The sequence below is a fragment of the Sturnira hondurensis genome, unplaced genomic scaffold (assembly GCF_014824575.4).
Source record: "Sturnira hondurensis isolate 20B ecotype Veracruz unplaced genomic scaffold, ASM1482457v3 Scaffold0015509, whole genome shotgun sequence".
Taxonomy (NCBI): domain Eukaryota; kingdom Metazoa; phylum Chordata; class Mammalia; order Chiroptera; family Phyllostomidae; genus Sturnira; species Sturnira hondurensis.
This window is the reverse complement of record NW_028088140.1, coordinates 9,821,324-9,838,973: the sequence shown is the minus strand read 5'-3', so window position 1 is coordinate 9,838,973 and position 17,650 is coordinate 9,821,324. Positions and strand designations below refer to the sequence as shown.

Here is a 17,650-nt window from a genome sequence, read left to right as displayed (position 1 = left end):
CCTCTAGCTACCTCATATAAATGGAGTCATACAGTATTTTTCCTTTTGTGTCTGACATACATTTGGTTTTTAAAGGGGGGTGGAACTAAGTGAACTCTATGGGGAGAACAGCCCACAGAAGTCGACACAAGAAAAGGGCGTCCTAAAAGACGTATTAAATCAGTCAAGTGTGTCCGGCTGCAGGGGAGGAGTCTGTTTCCGACGCTGTACTCGGGGTGGGGCACAGGAAGCACAACGGACAAAACAAGGGCGACCGTGAGCGCAGGGCAGCAGATAGCCCAGATGCGGGAAGCGGGGAAGGCGGTGAGGGAATAGGTGCGGGTGCCGAGTGGTTCGAAGCTGCTCCGAGTGAGGGTTCCACGCGGGGGTCCAGAACTTGGGAGCCCAGCGAGCACCCAGAGGCAGAGCAGAGAGACGGCGTCGCCAGGACCCGGCAACGCAGAGCAGCAAACGCGTGACGGGCGGAGCAGACGCAGCACAGCGCGCAAGTGGGGAGCAGAGCAGGTCACCCGAACCACTAGGACCGCGCTTCCGTCCGGAAGGGCTAACGTGGCCGGCGCTGGGTTGTCGGGGGCGGAGAGGCGGCGGGGGGGGGGGGGGGGGGGGGGGGGGGGGGGGGGGGGGGGGGGGGGGGGGGGGGGCGGGGTTCCGGAGAGGGCCGGGCGCAGACCTCAGCTTCCGGGGGGCTGTGCGCGAGCAGGAGTTGCGGAAGGGATCGCAGAATCGACGCCCTGGTTGACTTCCGATTGTGCCGTTTGCGTTGCTGCCCACCAGTAAGACGGGTCTCCAGCCCTGTTGGTCTCGGGCTTTTCTCCCCGAGCGCTGTAGCCCTCCCTCAGCTCCGACCCTTCCCCGCAGGGAGGTCGAGGCCCGGGCGCGGGAGGTCCCAGCTGGACCACCGAGGTGGGAGCTGCGGGCCGCAGCCCTCATTTCCTCTCTCGGCCCCTCCCCGAAACCCTCACGTGCCTTTCCGCTGTCAGGCTGGGCTCCGGTGAGCAGTCACTCCTCAGACCTTCTGCAGCTCCGGACCCAGACTTCGGCGGTTTAATGCTCCTACCTCCCTGGCCCCTCTTAGTTGATTCCATACTGCCGACAGCATAGGTTTTTGCTCTGGGATATAGACCTTGGAGCTAGGTGTTTGGGAGGGTTGGATTTCATGCACTTCCGAAGTTATAAACAGCATTATGAGAGACGGGTATGGTGTAGATTCGTTTTTCTGAAAGCGTCCAGTTTTTACCAGAGTCTCTAAGGTAGTGCTGGTTCTTTAGAAATATGTGATTCTGAAAGTAAAAAAAAAAAAAACAGTGAAATTAACTTAGTAATATATATTTTCAAGACAGTATAGCTAAAATATGATCATTTCAGCATGTAATCACTAGACATACAGTCGTGTCTGTCTGCCCCCCGCCCTGCCTCCCTGCTTAACCCTGGGTTTGCTTTTTGCGGTCTCAGTTAACCTGCGGTCAGGTCAACCGACCGTTTGAAAATATTAAAATGGAAAATTCGGGAAATAAATTTGCATTCTGAGGAACATGATGAAATCTCGTAGATGTCCTACTCAGTCCTGCTCTGCCTTGCCTGGAATGTGCACTGTCCCTTTGCCCAGCGTGACCATGCTATAGATGCCCCCCCACCCCTTAGTCACTTAAGAGCCCACTCGATTATCAGATCAGCTATCAAGGTATTGCAGTGCTTGATTTCAGGTAACCCTTATTTTGCTTAATAATGGCGCCAAAGCCATTCACCTTAACTTTTACTGTAGTATCTTGTTATAATTGTTTTAATTGTTGTTAATATCTTACTGTGCCTAATTTATAAGTCAGACTTTATCATAGGTATATATATATATGTGTGTGTGCATATATATATAATACGTATATATAGGGTTCAGTTCTATTTGAGCTTTCAGGCACCCACTGTGGGAGGGGTCTTGGAACATATCCCACCCTGACCCCCCACTGCCCACCCCAGTTGAATAAGGATTGTAAGAAATCTTAAAACATCTTACATTCTTTTTTCCTATTAAGTCTTTGAAATTTGATGTACATTTTACACTTCTGCTACATCTCAACTCAGAGTAACCACATTTCAGAAATGCTCAATAGCCATAAGTAGCTAGTAGCTCCCGTGTTGGATAGCACAAGTGGAAGGAGATTAGTCCAAACTCCTTGCCATGGTATTCAGTGTGTTTACAATCTGACCCTTATCATTGTTTTTCCTGCTACTTGGCCAAGGATAGTTATACCCTCACCATTCAAGGCCACTTGCCATTACCCTATAAATCTTTGTTCAAGCTCTTCCTTCTACCTGGAATGCTCTCCCTGGGCCTATTAGGGAGGTTCAGCTTCTGCTAAGAGGCTCTTCCTGAGTCAACTAACCTGAGAAGGCGTTGACTTTATTATACTTAATAAAGTCAAGGGGTTGACTTCTTTATTATACTTAACTAAGTATTTCCCTACTACTGTATATATGGCTGGTTTAGAGCAGTTATCACATGCTATTTAATTGTTCTCGAGGCTCTCTCTTTGGCTAATATAGTTTCCTCTTCATCTTTGTTGTAATCATGGTGGGCACCTAATAGTTGACCAGTAGATGTTTGCAGACAGAATGATTACACAACCAACCAGCCATACTCACTCTCTTCATTCTTTTTTTTTATCTTCACCTGAGGACATTTTTTTTTCATCGCTTCAGAGAAGGAGGAAGGGAGAGAGAGAGAGAGAGAAACATTGATGGGAGAGAAACATCAGTTGGTTGCCATCTTGTAAGTGCCCCAACTGGGGATCAAACCCGTGACCTTTCGGGATGATGCTCCAACCAACTGAGCCACCCCAGCCAGGCCAGTCTCTTCATTCTCTAATGGATCTGTTACTTCTTTATCCGGGAGATTTGTGCCTGAATGACCACCTTGTACACGTGTGTACATACACACACAGATGTGGATTCAAGGCAGGTTCAGGTCTGAGAAACTGAAGATGCCACTGCTGGAAAACAAGTTGGAAGGCCAAACAGTCATCTGAGATGACCAAAAGTGCTGGCCTGAGAAGGGTAGGAGAGGACAAGTGGGATAGAAGGGAGGGCTGGGAATGCTTGCAGAAGGAGCAGAGAAGTAAGCATACCTGCTTGAAGATGTTGGTGCAATACATTGGGAATAACCACTTAGCAGTGCTACTTTCAATCTGTAGAATGGGAAATAGAATCAGATATTCAGAGAAGGCAAGCAACTTACACAGGATCACACAGCAGTTTAAGCTCAAATAAAGCCTCCTAAGCCCTCCCTGCCATACTTAACATGGGCACAGTGACAGGCCTGATTAATGTCTTCCTCACCATCTTCTACCAAGAGGCTGTGATTAGGCCTATTTATAGGGGCCTGGTGCCTTAATATTCTGCCTGGTGCATCTCTTGCCAATCAAATCAGTGTGTTCTACAGTGTGATTGCTGCTTTAGTGGCACCAGGGAGTGGAGTTAATTAAACTCAGTATAAATAGACTCTGCCCTGTCTTACAATTTGAAGGAGTGTTTTTCCTTCCTGTTTTCCTGTCTCCACATGCCCCTTCTTCCTCCTGGCCCCCTTTAGCTCTAGCCTGGGTGAGCAGTGCCGAAACACCTGTATCTAGAGTCACTAGCCACTGCCTGTCCTATCTCAGGAGTAGGCCCTGAGTTCCTCACAGGGCAAAGTGAGTAGAACCCAGGAGTCCACATTCTCTGGTTTTCCAGACCTGGGTATCATTGAGCAGTTAAGTGGCAATTTTTTCACTCTGCAGCAAGGGATTCTTTCTTGTTCATCTAGGCTTAGGAGGTTGGAATGAGGTAACATATAATGAGGGTATCTAGCAGGGTCCCAAGCACCTAATAGGGACAGTCATTGTAACTTCTTTGAACCCTTCTCGTCAACCTCTGTTGTCCTTACCAATTTCACTCCTTCGTTCACTCACTAAGCAGCAGAAGACCAGCTCCTGTGGGCTCCTGGCCTCCTGTCAATGCTGTGTCCCCACCTGCACAGGCTGAGCCTGTGGCAGACAGTTGGGTGAGGGGCTGGGCTCTCTTTTCTCATTACCTAAAGCACTGTGGTAGGTGTGCCTCTGATGCTCTGGTTCCCACCCACAGGCACCATGACTCCCATGAGGACCCAGCACTCATTGGCAGGTCAGACCTACACAGTGCCCCTCATCCAGCCAGACCTGCGGCGAGAGGAGGCCATTCAGCAGATAGCAGATGCCCTGCAGTACCTACAGAAGGTCTCCGGAGACATCTTTAGCAGGTGGGTGCTGCTGGCCATCCCCACCTGATCAGGGGCTTCTCCCTGCCCTGGGAGTCATCTCTCCATTCCCAGTAAGGCACCCTCTAGAACCAGGCCTCTGGTAATTCTTGGTCACAGGGGAGCAAGGGACAATTGGCTTCCCTGTGCCCAAGATACCCAGCTTAGAAGTTTTTTCTCACAAGAGCTGCCTACTGTCCCACTTAGCTCCCTGGGTTCCCTGTGGCCCCCACCAGCCCTGATGGTGGTACTGCTCTTGTAACTCCTCCTCACACTGGGGGTCCTGTTCCTTCACTTACTCCTGCAGTTAGCAAATATGTATTCAGTACTTCTTGTGTGCGAGGCACTGCTGCTCTGCTTTGTTACAGCAGTGAATAAGGCAGCGTCGCTGTCCAACTAGAGGATATACTGTGGCAGGAGAGGTAGGCTGTAATTAATCACTTGCATGTTAGTTTTTAATTACAGTTGTGATAAGACCTATTTTTAAATGATTTTGTAATAACTAATATTTATATAGCATTAACCATGGACCACCATTGATCTGAAGTGCATTAATTTATTTAGCCCTCACAACAACTTTATGAGGAGCTGCTATTGTTATCTCCATTTTATAGATGAGGAAACTGAGGCACAGAATGGTGAAGAGACTTGCTGAAGTGGCAGAGCTGGGGGTCACGGGTATTGTGGCTCTAGACTCTGGAGCTTTTACTGTCCTTCTGTGAAGGGAAGGGGAGGGGAGGGGAGACCTGACTCAGTCTGGGGGGATCAGAGGAGGCATATGTAGGGGAAAGATTTGTGGTAAAATCTGAAGGATGAGTGAGAATTATTGTGAATGGGTAGGTTGGGAAGAAGAATGTTCCAGAAAGAAAGAAGAACATGAGTTGAAGCCCTGAGGTTGCCAGTCCTGAATGGAAGCCAGTGTGGCTGGGGCAGGGAGAATGAGGAGAGCTGGTGTGGAGGTGGGGCCTTTGAGGTCATTGCAGATTTTGAGTTGGTGGGTGGCAGCTTTTTTGTTATCGCCAGCACTAATCTAGCACAATCCTTGGGCTAGATTGATTTTTCATCAGTGTTTATTTAACCTGAGTGAGCTGTGTTTGCTATTTCCTTGCAAAGATCCCAGGCTTTGTCTTTCTGTGGCCATGAGCAACCTGGGATGGGCTTAGATCCTCTTCCTGGGTGCCCACGTCATGCCTCACATAGGAACCCTTTATCCCGCCCCATGTAAGGTATTTCACTACTTGACTCAGGTTCATCTCATGGTTCAAGTCATTCCCCACCCCACCCCTGCTTGCACCACAGTCCAGGGATCCCCTTTGCATCACTAGGCAACCTCCTTTTCCGTCAGCCGGGGGTCCACCTTTTCCTGAAGCCTCCCTCAGTGGGAGCAGAAAATAGGGTCACTGTCTTCAGTTGGACTTGGTATAAATACCAGATCCTCTGGACTCTTCTGCCTGTTACCTTCCCACTGACGTACCTGCCTGCCCCAAGCCTATCCAAACTATCAGTGTAACCAGTGGGTGCTTCCCAAGTGTTCAGGGGGTTGACTCTGGAGCAGATGCCTGGGCTCCACCTGGCCTCCTCCTTTGCTTGCTCTGTAACTTTGGGAAGGTTCTTTACCCTCTCTAAACCTCAGTGTTCTTATCTATGATATGGTAGCAATAATGATACCTTCCTCATAGAATTGTTGTAAAGATTAAATGAATTGATACTTGCAAAGGAATTCCAGGGCCATGTAATTACTAAGCATGCAATAAATGTTCACTCTTAATATCATCTCTGCTCATGTACTGCCTACAGTGGTCCTTCTTTAACCTGCTATCAGTTGTTATAGAAAGGGTTAGGTGCCCCTTTTGTGCTTATTTTTGTGTTAAATATGCCCAAGGAACACATAAGCAAGAGAACGCAGGCCTTTAAGAGCTGTTAGTTCCAGATTATGGCCACCCCATGCCCAGTGATTGAAATGGATGGGAAAAACAATCCACCAGAAATATTTGTGCCTCCTCACCAGGATTGTGACTATATGCTTGCCTTTCTCCAAGGAGAGCTTTGGAGTTTTAGCATGCCTCAGTCTCCCTTCCTGGCATTTGGCACCTGTAGTCTGTTTCATGGGATGAGGAGAGGGCGGGAAAGCCATCTCCGGGGCACGGATGAGTTGGTTGAGCATGTGTGTGAAGAAGAGGAGGATGCTGCTCAGGAGTCTTCAGAATCAGGCTCCAGGTCACCCCATTGGCCTCCCACCATGTATCCAATTGCTGGCCCCTGAGAGGCACTGAACATGTGTAGGGCATCGTTCCCATCCTAAAGGACCTTATAGTGTGAAGTGGGAGAGCAGCAGGTCTTGGTTGTTTCTTAATTGCCTAGCTTGACCTGTGTTGGGCAGCACTTAGGGTCTAGAGAAGAGAGAAACAAGTAAAAATTGATGGCATATTTATCCATCAGAACTCCCCAAACCAATTTAAGCAAAAACTAACCAATCAGTACAGCGGGCTTTGGAGCTGAAGGGTGTAAATTATGTCATCAGGACCTGGTTTTACTTTCACTGCCTCCCAGCTCTCTGCCTCTGGGTTGGCCCTTTTCCCAGACAGGCCTTGCTTTTGGGTGGCAAGGTCACACCAGTAGGATCTGAGCTCCTAGGTTCAAGTTACATTCCAGCATTTCCTCAGAAGTTCCACTCGCCCATTGGCTTGTCTGGGTTCTCATGTCTGTGCCAGAGCCAGTTGCTGGGGCAGGAGAGGCGTGACATACTGACTGGCTCAGACCTTGGTCCCTTGCATTATCAGGAGCCCCGGGCTTAGCCCCACCTGAAGTCCAGGGACTGAGTGTGTGGAAGTGGAGAAAACAGGGACTGTTACTTGAATAAGGAAGAAGTAGATGGTAGCGAGGAAAACCACATGCCTCCTGCATGTGACCAGGGAAGGCCTTCTGAAGGACAGGGGCATGAACTAGGCCATGGGAGGAACATCTGTGGCTAGGCAGGACTGGGAAAGTGGGCCTGCAGGCCGTCTGGTGGAGTCTGGAAATGTGTGCCAAAGGCTTAGAGGCCAGACTGTGGAGTGTGGTGTGTGTCAGAATGTGGTATTCCCCAGCTTCCAGAGTACAGACACTGCTGCCTGTCCCATACATACATTCAGCTTCCTACTGCAGAATAGAACAGGGTGTGAAAGGCAGCTTGCCATGTGTCTGTGGGTCTTACTTCCCCCTCCGATCATGCACCCTCGGGAGCTTGCTTCTGGCTTCTCTGTTCTGCAGCGCTGTGGCAGTGCCCCATGGCAGAGGGGTGGGGGAGAGGGAGGTGGGGGAGTGAAAAGTTGGGATAAGTCAGGACCCATGGGGACTTCTCTGAACAAGGCAGAGCTTGATCCTGGGGTTTCAGGGAGGCTGGATAGGTGCTTGAGCAAGAGACATGGTGGGACAAAAGAGTTTCAGGGAGGTTCCAAGGGTCTTTTCATTCCTTGTGGGTTTTTGTGGTGGGGATGGGACCCCAGCTTGGAAATCTCTCCCCGTAAATGTGCTTCTTCTGCTTGTAAACCTTGCAGAGAAGAGATACTTTTTAAAAATGTTTGTTTTTAGAGAGAGAGGAAGGGAAGGAGAAAGAGGGGAACACCAGTATGTGGTTGCCTCTCAAGTGCCCCCTACTGGGGACCTGGCCACAACCCAGGCATGTGCCCTGACTGGGAATCGAACCAGCAACCCTTTGGTTTGAGGCTGGCACTCACCACTGAGCCACACCAGCCAGGACTGGATACTTTTTATCTCTCCTCCCATTTTAGGCCCAGCCAGGCCTGGGCCCGTTGGCCCCACTGGAGCTTGTGCCCAGTTCTGCAGGTAAGTGAGCTCATGGAAAATTAGCATTCCAATCTTGTGTTCCTTCCTCCTGCTCTGCCGCAGTGGGAGCTGTGCAGAGTAGAAAGAATGACAAGTACCTCTCGGGCTTCTCCTGAGCCTCTCCTTCCTTCCCCTGGCTTCTCTTCCTGACTAGCAGATCTCTGTGGTCCTCACCTGCCCCCATCTTCACCTGGGAGAAGCCAGGCTCAAAATATCTACCCAGAGATGTCACCTGCTTCACAAGACTTAGATGAGGCAGAGGGCATTGCAGTGGCATAGGGAGAGGAGCTGTACAGGTTCCGCAAGTGGAAGTTGGGATGCTGTCACTCACCATTCCTGTCAGCCCCACTCTTCCCTTTCTCCTCCCTTTCTCTCTATTGATTAGCACCTGGTGACTCCCAAGGTTAGGAAGCACTCAGTCAGCTGCCTGCATAATTAGCAGATCATTCTTAATTATCCCTGTGAATGGAGAAGATAAAGATGAAGGCAAGAGCCCAGATTCAGGGTGTGCTGTGCCCGGGGACAGGACAGGCCAGGGGAGGAGAAGCAGCAATTATGGGCAGAAGTGGGTGCTTCTTCCCTTCCCACAGCCTCTGCAGACGCTGATCTGATTGTGAGAAGCTGCCGCAGCACTGCAGAGGGCCTGCTGGACTTTACAGGAAGGGGATGGAGGGTCAGCTTTGGAGGTGGAGGGACAGGGCACCCAAGTGCTGCCCTGGCCAACCTGTCCCTCTCCTGCTGTCACACCAGGAGGAGAGTGGTCCCTAGATGCCTCCAGGAATGCCTCCCACTACAGTCAGGGAGCTGCTTACTGTTGTTCTCCCTCCCCTCCACCCTCCAGAGCATTCTCTTGCAAAGTGCCCATTGCAGCCTGGAATTTCCTTCTCTGTGTCACCCTCTTCTGGCTTTCCCCTGAATGCCTAGAGTCCCTCATCCCTCCCTCCACCTTATGGGTACTAATAGCAGATGTTAACCGCAAACTTAGGGTATGTTGGCTGGTACAGGAACACTTGACACATATTCACTCATTTTTAACCTTTACAGTAATTCCATGATGTAGAAATTCCTATTCCCACTTTTCAGCTGAAGAAGCTGAGGCCTAGGCCAATTAAGTGACTTGTCCAAGGTCTCTCTGCCACTAAACAGATGTTAACCCAGGTATTTGGGACATTGTAGTTATTTATCTCCCCAGTAAACTGGAATCTCTTTGAGAGCAGATGTGTGTTATCTGATTCATCTCTGGTCCAGGCTCCGAGCAAACTGACTGAGCCGGTTCTGTCCCCAATGCTGACGGGGGTAGCACTTCCTCTGCTGGGGTCTGAGCAACATGTTATAGGGACATAGCTTCTGTGATGAACTTGGAAACTTACCTAATTTGAAGCTGGCTGCCAAGCCAAGGGGCTGTAGATCAGGAGTGGCAAACAATTGCCCTTTTGCCACCATGCCCCGCCCTCGTGGTAGGCATTGCTAATTCATTGTTGCAGTCAGTTCCAGCCCCAGTGCAGCCTAACAGTCCTTCCTAGCACAGGCTGCCAAAGTCGCCACCAGTCAGCGGAGATGCCATGTGGACTGAAAGCTTTCTCATCTGGGGCCTGTACTATTCTGAGCATTGTGGTGCATCACTGTAAGAGATTGGACTGCCTACAAGCTTTGTCAAGAGACTAGCCATTACTTATACTTACAGGTTTTTGGATAAGAAAAGAACCCTGGAAATCCTGTCTTCCATTCCCCTGCCCCACACAGGCATCTCCCTCGAAGTATTCCTGGACGGTGGTCATGCAGCTGGAATCGGATTGCTTTGCAAAGTTTTTCAGCCCTTTGTGAGAGTTCTTATGCAGAACTGAGTTCTGCTTCCTTGTAACTCCACCCACTGGTCCTTATGCTGCCCTTTGGGGTGACAGAAGAAGCCTGATTGTTTTCCACCTGGCAGGACTAGTGGTATTTTTTATATTTGGGGGGAATTATCATATTCTCTAAGCCAGCTCGTCTGTAGCCAGACATCCTTCAGTTACGGGAGTTTCTCACTCATCACCATCCTCATTACTCTCCTTTGGACACTCATTAACTTGTCACTTTTTATTCAGCCAGTGTTTATTACATCAGCCACTGTCCCAGGTGCTAGAGATACAGCAGTGAGAAAGGGAACAGTCTTGGGTGGAATTGAGTCCTCTTCAAATGTAGATCCAGTTTGAAGGAGACACAGCTGGGGATGAGATTGGTGCCTGGCACAGGTTAAGTTTGTTAATTCAGGGCCCTGTTTCCTCTCTAGTGTTTCTAAGAGAGTGGATGCTCCCTGTTTGTTGAAGAAGATAGAAGAGGGACCTGGAGCTGTCTGTCATAAGACTGTAGTTCCTTTTTAAGCTGCTGAACATGCTTTTAGCTCATCCTGAGTTTATGCTTAACCAAACCTCAGGTCTTTCTCCCCCTGAACTACTGCTCAAACTCCTGCTTCTGTCTTTGTGTGCTTGACTTTTCAACCTGAATGCTGGGCTGCACGTTCACTTCTTGTCAGTTTTATCTTGTTGGTTGTGTTCCGTTCCTTTGGCCTCAGGATTATTTGAGTCTTGATTCCTTCCTGCAGACCATATTTGACCCTCCCCCCATTTGATAGCTCCAGTTTGCTGATCAAGTGGTGAGGGCACCAGATGGGACCCTGCCACGGACCTTTGTGTAAGGCTGAAGTCAGTCCAGTTTTCAGCATTGCCTTCCGGACTGTTGCTCATCTGGCCCTGATTTTCCTACATGGACTCCTCCAACCCCACAGCCTGATCTGTCCACAGGATTTTCTGAGAAGTTGTCAGAATCCTTGCTGAGTCCAGATGCACTGTGTTTGAGGTTCTCTTCTGACACACCAGTCTGGTGACCCTGTGAGGGAAAGGCATGCTGTGCATTTGGAACAGTGCTGGCCCCTGGGACCTGCCTCTTTCTAAGTATGTACAGACCCTCTGTTTAATAATCCATTCTGGAAATTTGCCAGGGTTCATTGTTAAGCTGGTTATTTACAATTTTAAGAAATGAGCCCTTCTCTACTTAATGGAAGAACCAGAACAGAGCAGCCTTTGTCCATGTCCAGGTTTGATGTCCCTCCCTCTCCACATCGCCTTCAAGTAGAGTGCTTATGTAACCACAGAGGTTGCTTCAGCGCCCAGGCCAGAGTGGCAGAGTGGGAGCCGGAGGGCAGAGTGGGAAAAGCTTGTGGCCGAGAATCATTTCCCTGTGGATGAAGACCTTTCTCCCTGCCAGGAAACATGGAGCTTGTGCTGGAACAGATGGGTAGTTCTGGGTTCTGCTGTTGGAAGGAAACTACCCTCTTGTTCTTTCTCTGCATTGCTGCCTGACTCAGACCAGTCTGTCAAGGAAAACTAAGCTGCTTTGGGGGCCTACTTGCACCCCAGCGCCCATCTCATTTTCCACCTCTGACACATGAGAAGTTGGGAGTAATAGAGAGACTTCATCAGGAAGGAAGCCCCTAGGCTATAAAATTAGCTGATGGGTGGGTCCTTTGGGGACCAAAACCAGGTAGAGTGGTGAAGATGATTTAGGAAGGCTGGGCCAGAGCAGACTATTCATTTCAACCTTTAGAGCAATCTCAGTGTCCCCTGGCCCTGCAGTCCCTCTGCCCGCCCCTCTGCCCCTGGCATCTCCTCCCACCTGACCCTAGGCACTCAGCTCACAGCATTGCCTCCACATGTGCTCGCTCCTGCCAGGTGAATGCAGAGGTGTGACTTCTCTGAATATGGAAAGCCACAAACTATGTGTGGCTTTTGATGAAGTGCTGACCTTCAGTTTCCTTGTCTGTAAGTAGGTGAATGTGTCCATTTTAGCCATGATGATTCTGACTCTGTCTGTCCCAGCTTGAGGCTATAAACTCTAGGGGGCAGAAACTATGTCCCTTCAGGCACCAACTTGGAGCCAGGGTAATTACCCACCCCTACCCAGAGCTTCAAGGAACTTCGTACAGTGCATTCCTAGACCCTTCAGTTCAGATAACCCTTGAGAGGTCACCCAGGCAGTTTCAAGATTAATGCTAACAAGCAGGTAACATTGTTTTTTAAGAACACTGGCTCAAGCCCCTGGTTTTTTACAGGTTTGCCGTGAGAAGCAGGAGGTGTGCAGGAGGCTACAGTGGCTTGAGGAGCAGCCCCCAGCTCCTGTAATCTTTTCCCTGGCAGGATCTCCCAGCGAGTAGAGCTGAGCCGGAGCCAGCTGCAGGCCATTAGGGACAGGGTCTCCTTGGCCCAGGCCAAGATTGAGAAGATCAAGGGCAGCAAGAAGGCCATCAAGGTAGCCCATGCATCCCTGTGGCTGGTGGGCATTCGCAGATATCCCATTCTCTGCCATATCCCTGTGCCTCTGAGGTTGCCTGGGTCCCTACCTGCACTCTCCAGCCATACCTCAAGCTTTCCTCCTTCTCAGAACAAATGTCCCCATCCCAACCCTAGTCTCTCTGGCACTTTTTGCGCCCCTGAAAAAGTAATGTCAGACTCTCCATGTGTCCACAGGTGTTCTCCAGTGCCAAGTACCCAGCTCCCGAGCACCTGCAGGAGTATAGTTCCATCTTCATGGGAGCCCAGGACTTTGGCCCACAGAGATCCCCCCGCCACAGAATTCAGAGCAAGCACCGTCCCCTGGATGAGCGGGCCCTGCAGGTCTGATGGGCACATGCAGGTTATGCACTGTACAGGGTGACCAGTGGCAGCACTGAATGTGGGGGAGGAACTAAGGGCCACCATAGGGTACTGTTCCCCCAAGAGGATTCTGACGAGATGGGGTGGTGGCCGCTGGTCTGGCCCTGAAACCTTCATCCTGTTGCATTCCACACCCGCCCCCCAGGAGAAGCTGAAATACTTCCCTGTGTGTGTGAACACCAAGGTGGAACCTGAGGATGAGGCTGAAGAAGGGCTTGGGGGTCTTCCCAGCAACATCAACTCTGTCAGCTCCTTGCTGCTCTTCAACACTACAGAGAACCTGTATGGCCAGAAGTGGGGCTAGGGAGGGGTAGTGGGAGGCCTGGCTGGCTTAGGGAGGCACTCAGGGGGCACCAGACTCAAGTGCAGCGGAAGTCTGCAGCCCATACAGCCAGGACCAGTTTGCTTTCCCTTGTAAGGCCTGGGAATCCATGATATAAACTATTTGTGGCTTTTGATGAAGTGGGAAAAGATCAGGACCATGGGCCTAGAACAGATGACTGATTACCTGAACTCCACCCCACCTCTGCAGGTACAAAAAGTATGTCTTCCTGGACCCCCTGGCTGGTGCTGTAACAAAGACCCATGTGATGCTGGGTACAGAAACAGAGGAGAAGCTATTTGATGCCCCTTTGTCCATCAGCAAAAGAGAGCAGCTGGAGCAACAGGTAGCAGTAGATGATGCTTTGGTGGGAGGGGGTACAGCTGGGTAAGGAGATGGGGCCCTGCCAGGGTTCTCTAGGTGAGGGGCCTGTTGAGCCCTTTATACGATCTGGGCCCTACTGACTGGTCGAAGGTCAAACCACAGTCCCCCAGCTCACATACCCGCACCTACACCTGCAGATTCCAGAGAACTACTTCTACGTGCCTGACCTGGGCCAGGTGCCTGAGATTGACGTGCCATGCCAGCTGCCTGACCTGCCAGGCATCGCTGATGACCTCATGTACAATGCCGATCTGGGCCCTGGCATTGCCCCCTCTGCCCCTGGCACCATTCCAGAGCTGCCTGCCTTCCCCACAGAGGTGGCCGAGCCTTTCCAGCCAGGTGAGCGAGAGCCAGGAATGGGAGTTGGGCACCTTCTTCCTCAGATACCTCACATTTCTCACACTCATTTCAGACCTAGAAGATGGGGTGCTAACAGCACCCCCGCCACCCCCACCCCCACCACCACCTCCCCCGGCTCCAGCAGTGCTGGTTAGCACTCCGCCGCCCCCACCCCCACTGCAGACCATGGCTTCTCCAGGTCACGATGCCCAGGAGGCTGGGAGCAGCTCATCTCCTTTAGGTAGGAGCATCAGCAGGCACGCGGGTGCATGTGGGGGTGGGGGGTAGGGCACTCTGAGGGTGCCTCCAAATTTCTGGATCCCTGAAGGATTTTCTGTAGTTTGGTTAAGTGGCCATAAATTCTACAGCTTCAGGATAGTTCTAATTTTAAATGAACCTAATGTTCCATTGGATTAATTAATAGTTGTTTTCAAACTGTGTCCATAGAGCTCTAGAATTCTATGCTCCAAGGTGGAGGGCACCTTGGCAGATGGGGCTGTGGGTCCCCCACTTACACCAATGGAAAAAGAGGGGCTGCTAAAATCATTGAAAACTACGGAACAAAATATCCATGGGTTCCTTAAATTGCAAAATTGCAGTTTTAACGTATCTCCCAGTCATCTCCCTCTTCCAGAAGTAGCGCAAAAATTCCTTGTCGGATCACGTGTCACGATTAGATATTCAGCACATCGGAAACTCTCAGGGCCCCCTCTGCAGGTGGCAGCTAAGATGGGAGGGGATTGGAGAGGGTCCTGGGCTCCTGGACACATGACTTCCTGAGCTCAGGCGGATGCAGTCAGCAGCCAGGCTGGTGAGGTCTCCTCCAGTCCCCCCAGAACTTCACACTGGGCAGGGCTGTCCCACAGCCTAGCCCTGCCTGAGCAGCCTTCCTTCCCACCCCCACCTGCAGTCCAGGGAGCTCCCAAGGAAGTGGTGGACCCCTCCAGTGGCCGGGCCACTCTGTTGGAGTCCATCCGCCAGGCTGGGGGTATCGGCAAGGCCAAGCTCCGCAGCGTCAAGGAGCGCAAGCTAGAGAAGAAGAAACAGAAGGAGCAGGAGCAAGGTGAGGGGACCCTGCTGCTCCCACTCTAGGAGGGCTGTGAGAAAAGGGCCGCCTCTTCCAACCACCACCAGCCCCCTGCCTCACCTGGGTGTTTGCTGGAAATCCTGGGTGGCCACCCTAACATCCTCATCTCTGCTGCCTGGGCAGTGGGTTCCTGCTGGGTTTTGGAGCCTGCTGGGGGGAACTTTCCACTCTAAGCTGGTAGGCGACAGAGCCTCATCCAGCTCCAAGTACAAGAGAGAATCTTCTCATACTCTGCCAGTTGTCCAAGGAATGATCAGGACCTGAGCTATTTGAGAAACAGAGGACCTGGAGGGGTGATTCAGTCCTGCTTCTGTAAGCCCCTTGGGGCTCAGATTTCTTTGCTGGGATGCTGGCAAGACTATGACACCTGGGCATGAAGCAGCAGTCCTACACTTGAGTCCCATCTTGGCTTCTGAGCTTTGCACCATGACCTGGGCAAACTGCCTGACACCCTGGGCTGCTTGTTGGTGCTCTTTGTGTCACAGGGTGGCTATGCTGGTGTTACTCAAATGTTAACCATTTTCTTATCAGTGCCCTGGTGCTGGATCCACTTACAGAGCAAAGCTCCAGGAGCCAGTGGTGATCTGGTAGCTGTGGAGAGGGCTGGGGTGTGTCAGTGATGAAGAAAAAGAGGACAAATGTGACTGAACCCTAAGGTTGTCACCCAGGAGCAGGTTTCATACATGGTCCCTTCCTCACTGGTGGTTTCTCCTGTTGCAGTGAGGGCCACAGGCCAAGGTGGAGACCTGATGTCGGATCTCTTTAACAAGCTGGCCATGAGGCGCAAAGGTAGGAAGCGGGGCACTGCTGCCTTCCAGGGACTTGGGGTGTTGTGCACCATGCACACTCTGCCTTTTCTTGTTTCTAAGTCTCCAGGGGCTTCTGAGTCTCTAGGGGCTTGGTGACCTCGTATTGCAGAACGCCCCCCTCACCCTCCACCTCTTTCTTCCCAGGCATCTCTGGGAAAGGACCTGGGACTGGGGCCAATGAGGGGCCAGGAGGAGCCTTCGCTCGAATGTCAGACTCCATCCCGCCTCTGCCTCCCCCACAGCAGACACCTGGAGAGGAGGACCAAGATGACTGGGAATCCTAGGGGCTCAGCAGCTCCTTCTTCTCCCCAAATCCAGGCTGCAGCTCTTGCTCTCACATGGGAAGAGCTGGGATGGGCTCCTTGGCCTGTAGGTGTCTCAGCCCCTGCTGCCCTTCGAGGGATGGGGATCCTGGAGGACCTCCAGGGCTGTGGCTGGCCCTCTTCAAGAAACAGAGAGGCTGGCTCCTGAGGAGGGGGGTGGGGCGCCTGGCTCCATGCCTGTGTTCCACCCACCTCCTTCACTGGTGTGCTCTGCGCCTCCCTGAGACTGAGATACAGCAGTGCACAAATCAATAAAGAAATAGAAAGCAGAACTGGGCATAAACCGACAGTGCACTTTTAATTAAGGAACTACAGCCGCATAGATCGCAAACGTCTCCAAGCCAGGGCTTGTCCTCCTGCTCCCTCTGGTCTCAGGCAATGGGGCAAGGTACGGAGGGGACCAAGGCCCCTTTCTCGGGTCAGGCAGAGAAGAGATAGTGAACAGGGGCAGTTGTTGCAAATGGGGGAGGGATATTCTCACACAGGAGGAATTGCCTGGCTGACAGACACAAAGTATCTAAAAGTAGCCATGCTGAGAGCCTCATGGCCCTTGGTGTAATTGCTGGTGTCAGGGGAAGAGATGTCTCTGAGTCTGCCCCTGTGGCTGAGAGGGGGAGAGGTGCTACTGAGTTGCAGGACCTGGTGCTCATCCAGGGGGATAAGGATGCTGTGCAGAAGAACCTGAATAGGTTAGGGAGCAGCCTGGAAGTAAAGGAGTGAGGCCAGCAGGTGGCGCAGCAGCGCACAGGGCCCTGCTCCCAGTTCTCTGATTTCTCATGGTGGTGCTTAAGCCCCAGATGGCAGTTGGATGAAGTAACCAGGAGCCCAAGGGCAGATGAGCCCTGGACATGGGGCAGGGGGCACTGGGAATGGAGAACATCCTTAATTTTGAAGAAAGGCTAAAGGTCTCAAAAAGCTAATCTGAGCTAGGAAAGGAAGAGGAGGAAAAAAAGGGGGCAGCAGAGGCCTTCTCCACCTCACCTCTGATGACAGATGCTGAGAAACGGGGACAGAGATGCCGCAGTGGAAGGTGCAGCTTCCACAGCTGCCCAGGAAGCAGGGCAGGGAGCTCACTGGGCCGTGGTGGACAGGAGGACAGATCCAGTTTCTGGGAGGGGCCCAAGGATGGCCAGGACCCAGTGCTCAGGAGTAATCTAGTTTTCGCCTATTGGCTTCTGTGCCTATTCCTGGGTCCTGGCGGCCCACTGATTCCAGAAGCAGGCTGGTCCGCATGGCAGACAAGTGTGGACATCCCTCAGGAGAGGCCAGATTTCTCATGATGAAACTTGGGGGGACAAGGCAAGACTGTGAAACACTAGATGGGGGTCTCGGTGGGGAGTTCTCGGGGAAGGAAAGGCAGGACTGACCTGCAAAGCAGCAAAGGCGGGGCAAAGGTGCCATTGACCTCCACACAGTCTCGGATCCAGGGGGCAGTTTTGCCAGGACAGGTGGACAGGTATACTGCTGGTCCAGCAGCACTATGATAGCAAAATATTTCTGGTGCCTGATGGCCCTGCCTGGATGGGAACAGGTTGGGACTCTGATCGAACCTGCCTCCTGACAGAGCACTGCTATTGTGTCCCTTTCCCTTCCTCAGCCCCCAGAATGGAGA

At 51.6% G+C, this 17,650-nt stretch overlaps 1 protein-coding gene across 3 annotated transcripts; it reads left to right on the top strand.

Annotated features, from left to right (window-relative positions):
• Positions 1 to 656: 656 nt before the first annotated feature.
• On the top strand, positions 657 to 16,327 carry WASHC1 (WASH complex subunit 1). Of its 3 annotated transcripts, XM_037064745.1 has the most exons (12): positions 657 to 773; positions 4,111 to 4,264; positions 8,032 to 8,088; positions 12,252 to 12,370; positions 12,589 to 12,735; positions 12,920 to 13,056; positions 13,307 to 13,442; positions 13,618 to 13,819; positions 13,893 to 14,060; positions 14,730 to 14,882; positions 15,627 to 15,695; positions 15,860 to 16,327. In XM_037064745.1, exons 2-12 carry the CDS (start codon positions 4,219 to 4,221, stop codon positions 15,997 to 15,999), a joined length of 1,374 nt encoding a protein of 457 aa, XP_036920640.1. In that variant the 5' UTR covers positions 657 to 773; positions 4,111 to 4,218; the 3' UTR covers positions 16,000 to 16,327. The 3 variants fall into 3 exon arrangements, with proteins under 3 accessions (XP_036920640.1, XP_036920638.1, XP_036920639.1); XM_037064743.1 differs by lacking the exons at positions 657 to 773; positions 8,032 to 8,088 and having other exon boundaries at positions 12,259 to 12,370; XM_037064744.1 differs by lacking the exons at positions 657 to 773; positions 8,032 to 8,088 and having other exon boundaries at positions 12,259 to 12,370; positions 13,893 to 14,076; positions 15,860 to 15,951.
• The last annotated feature ends 1,323 nt before the right edge of the window (positions 16,328 to 17,650 follow it).

Coding starts and splice junctions, on each gene's coding strand:
- WASHC1 (XM_037064743.1), top strand. CDS start 4,116: ATGACTCCCATGAGGACCCAGCACTCATTGGCAGGTCAGACCTACACA. Junction 13,443..13,617: donor GAGAGCAGCTGGAGCAACAG/GTAGCAGTAGAT, acceptor CTACACCTGCAG/ATTCCAGAGAACTACTTCTA. Junction 14,061..14,729: donor GAGCAGCTCATCTCCTTTAG/GTAGGAGCATCA, acceptor CCCCACCTGCAG/TCCAGGGAGCTCCCAAGGAA.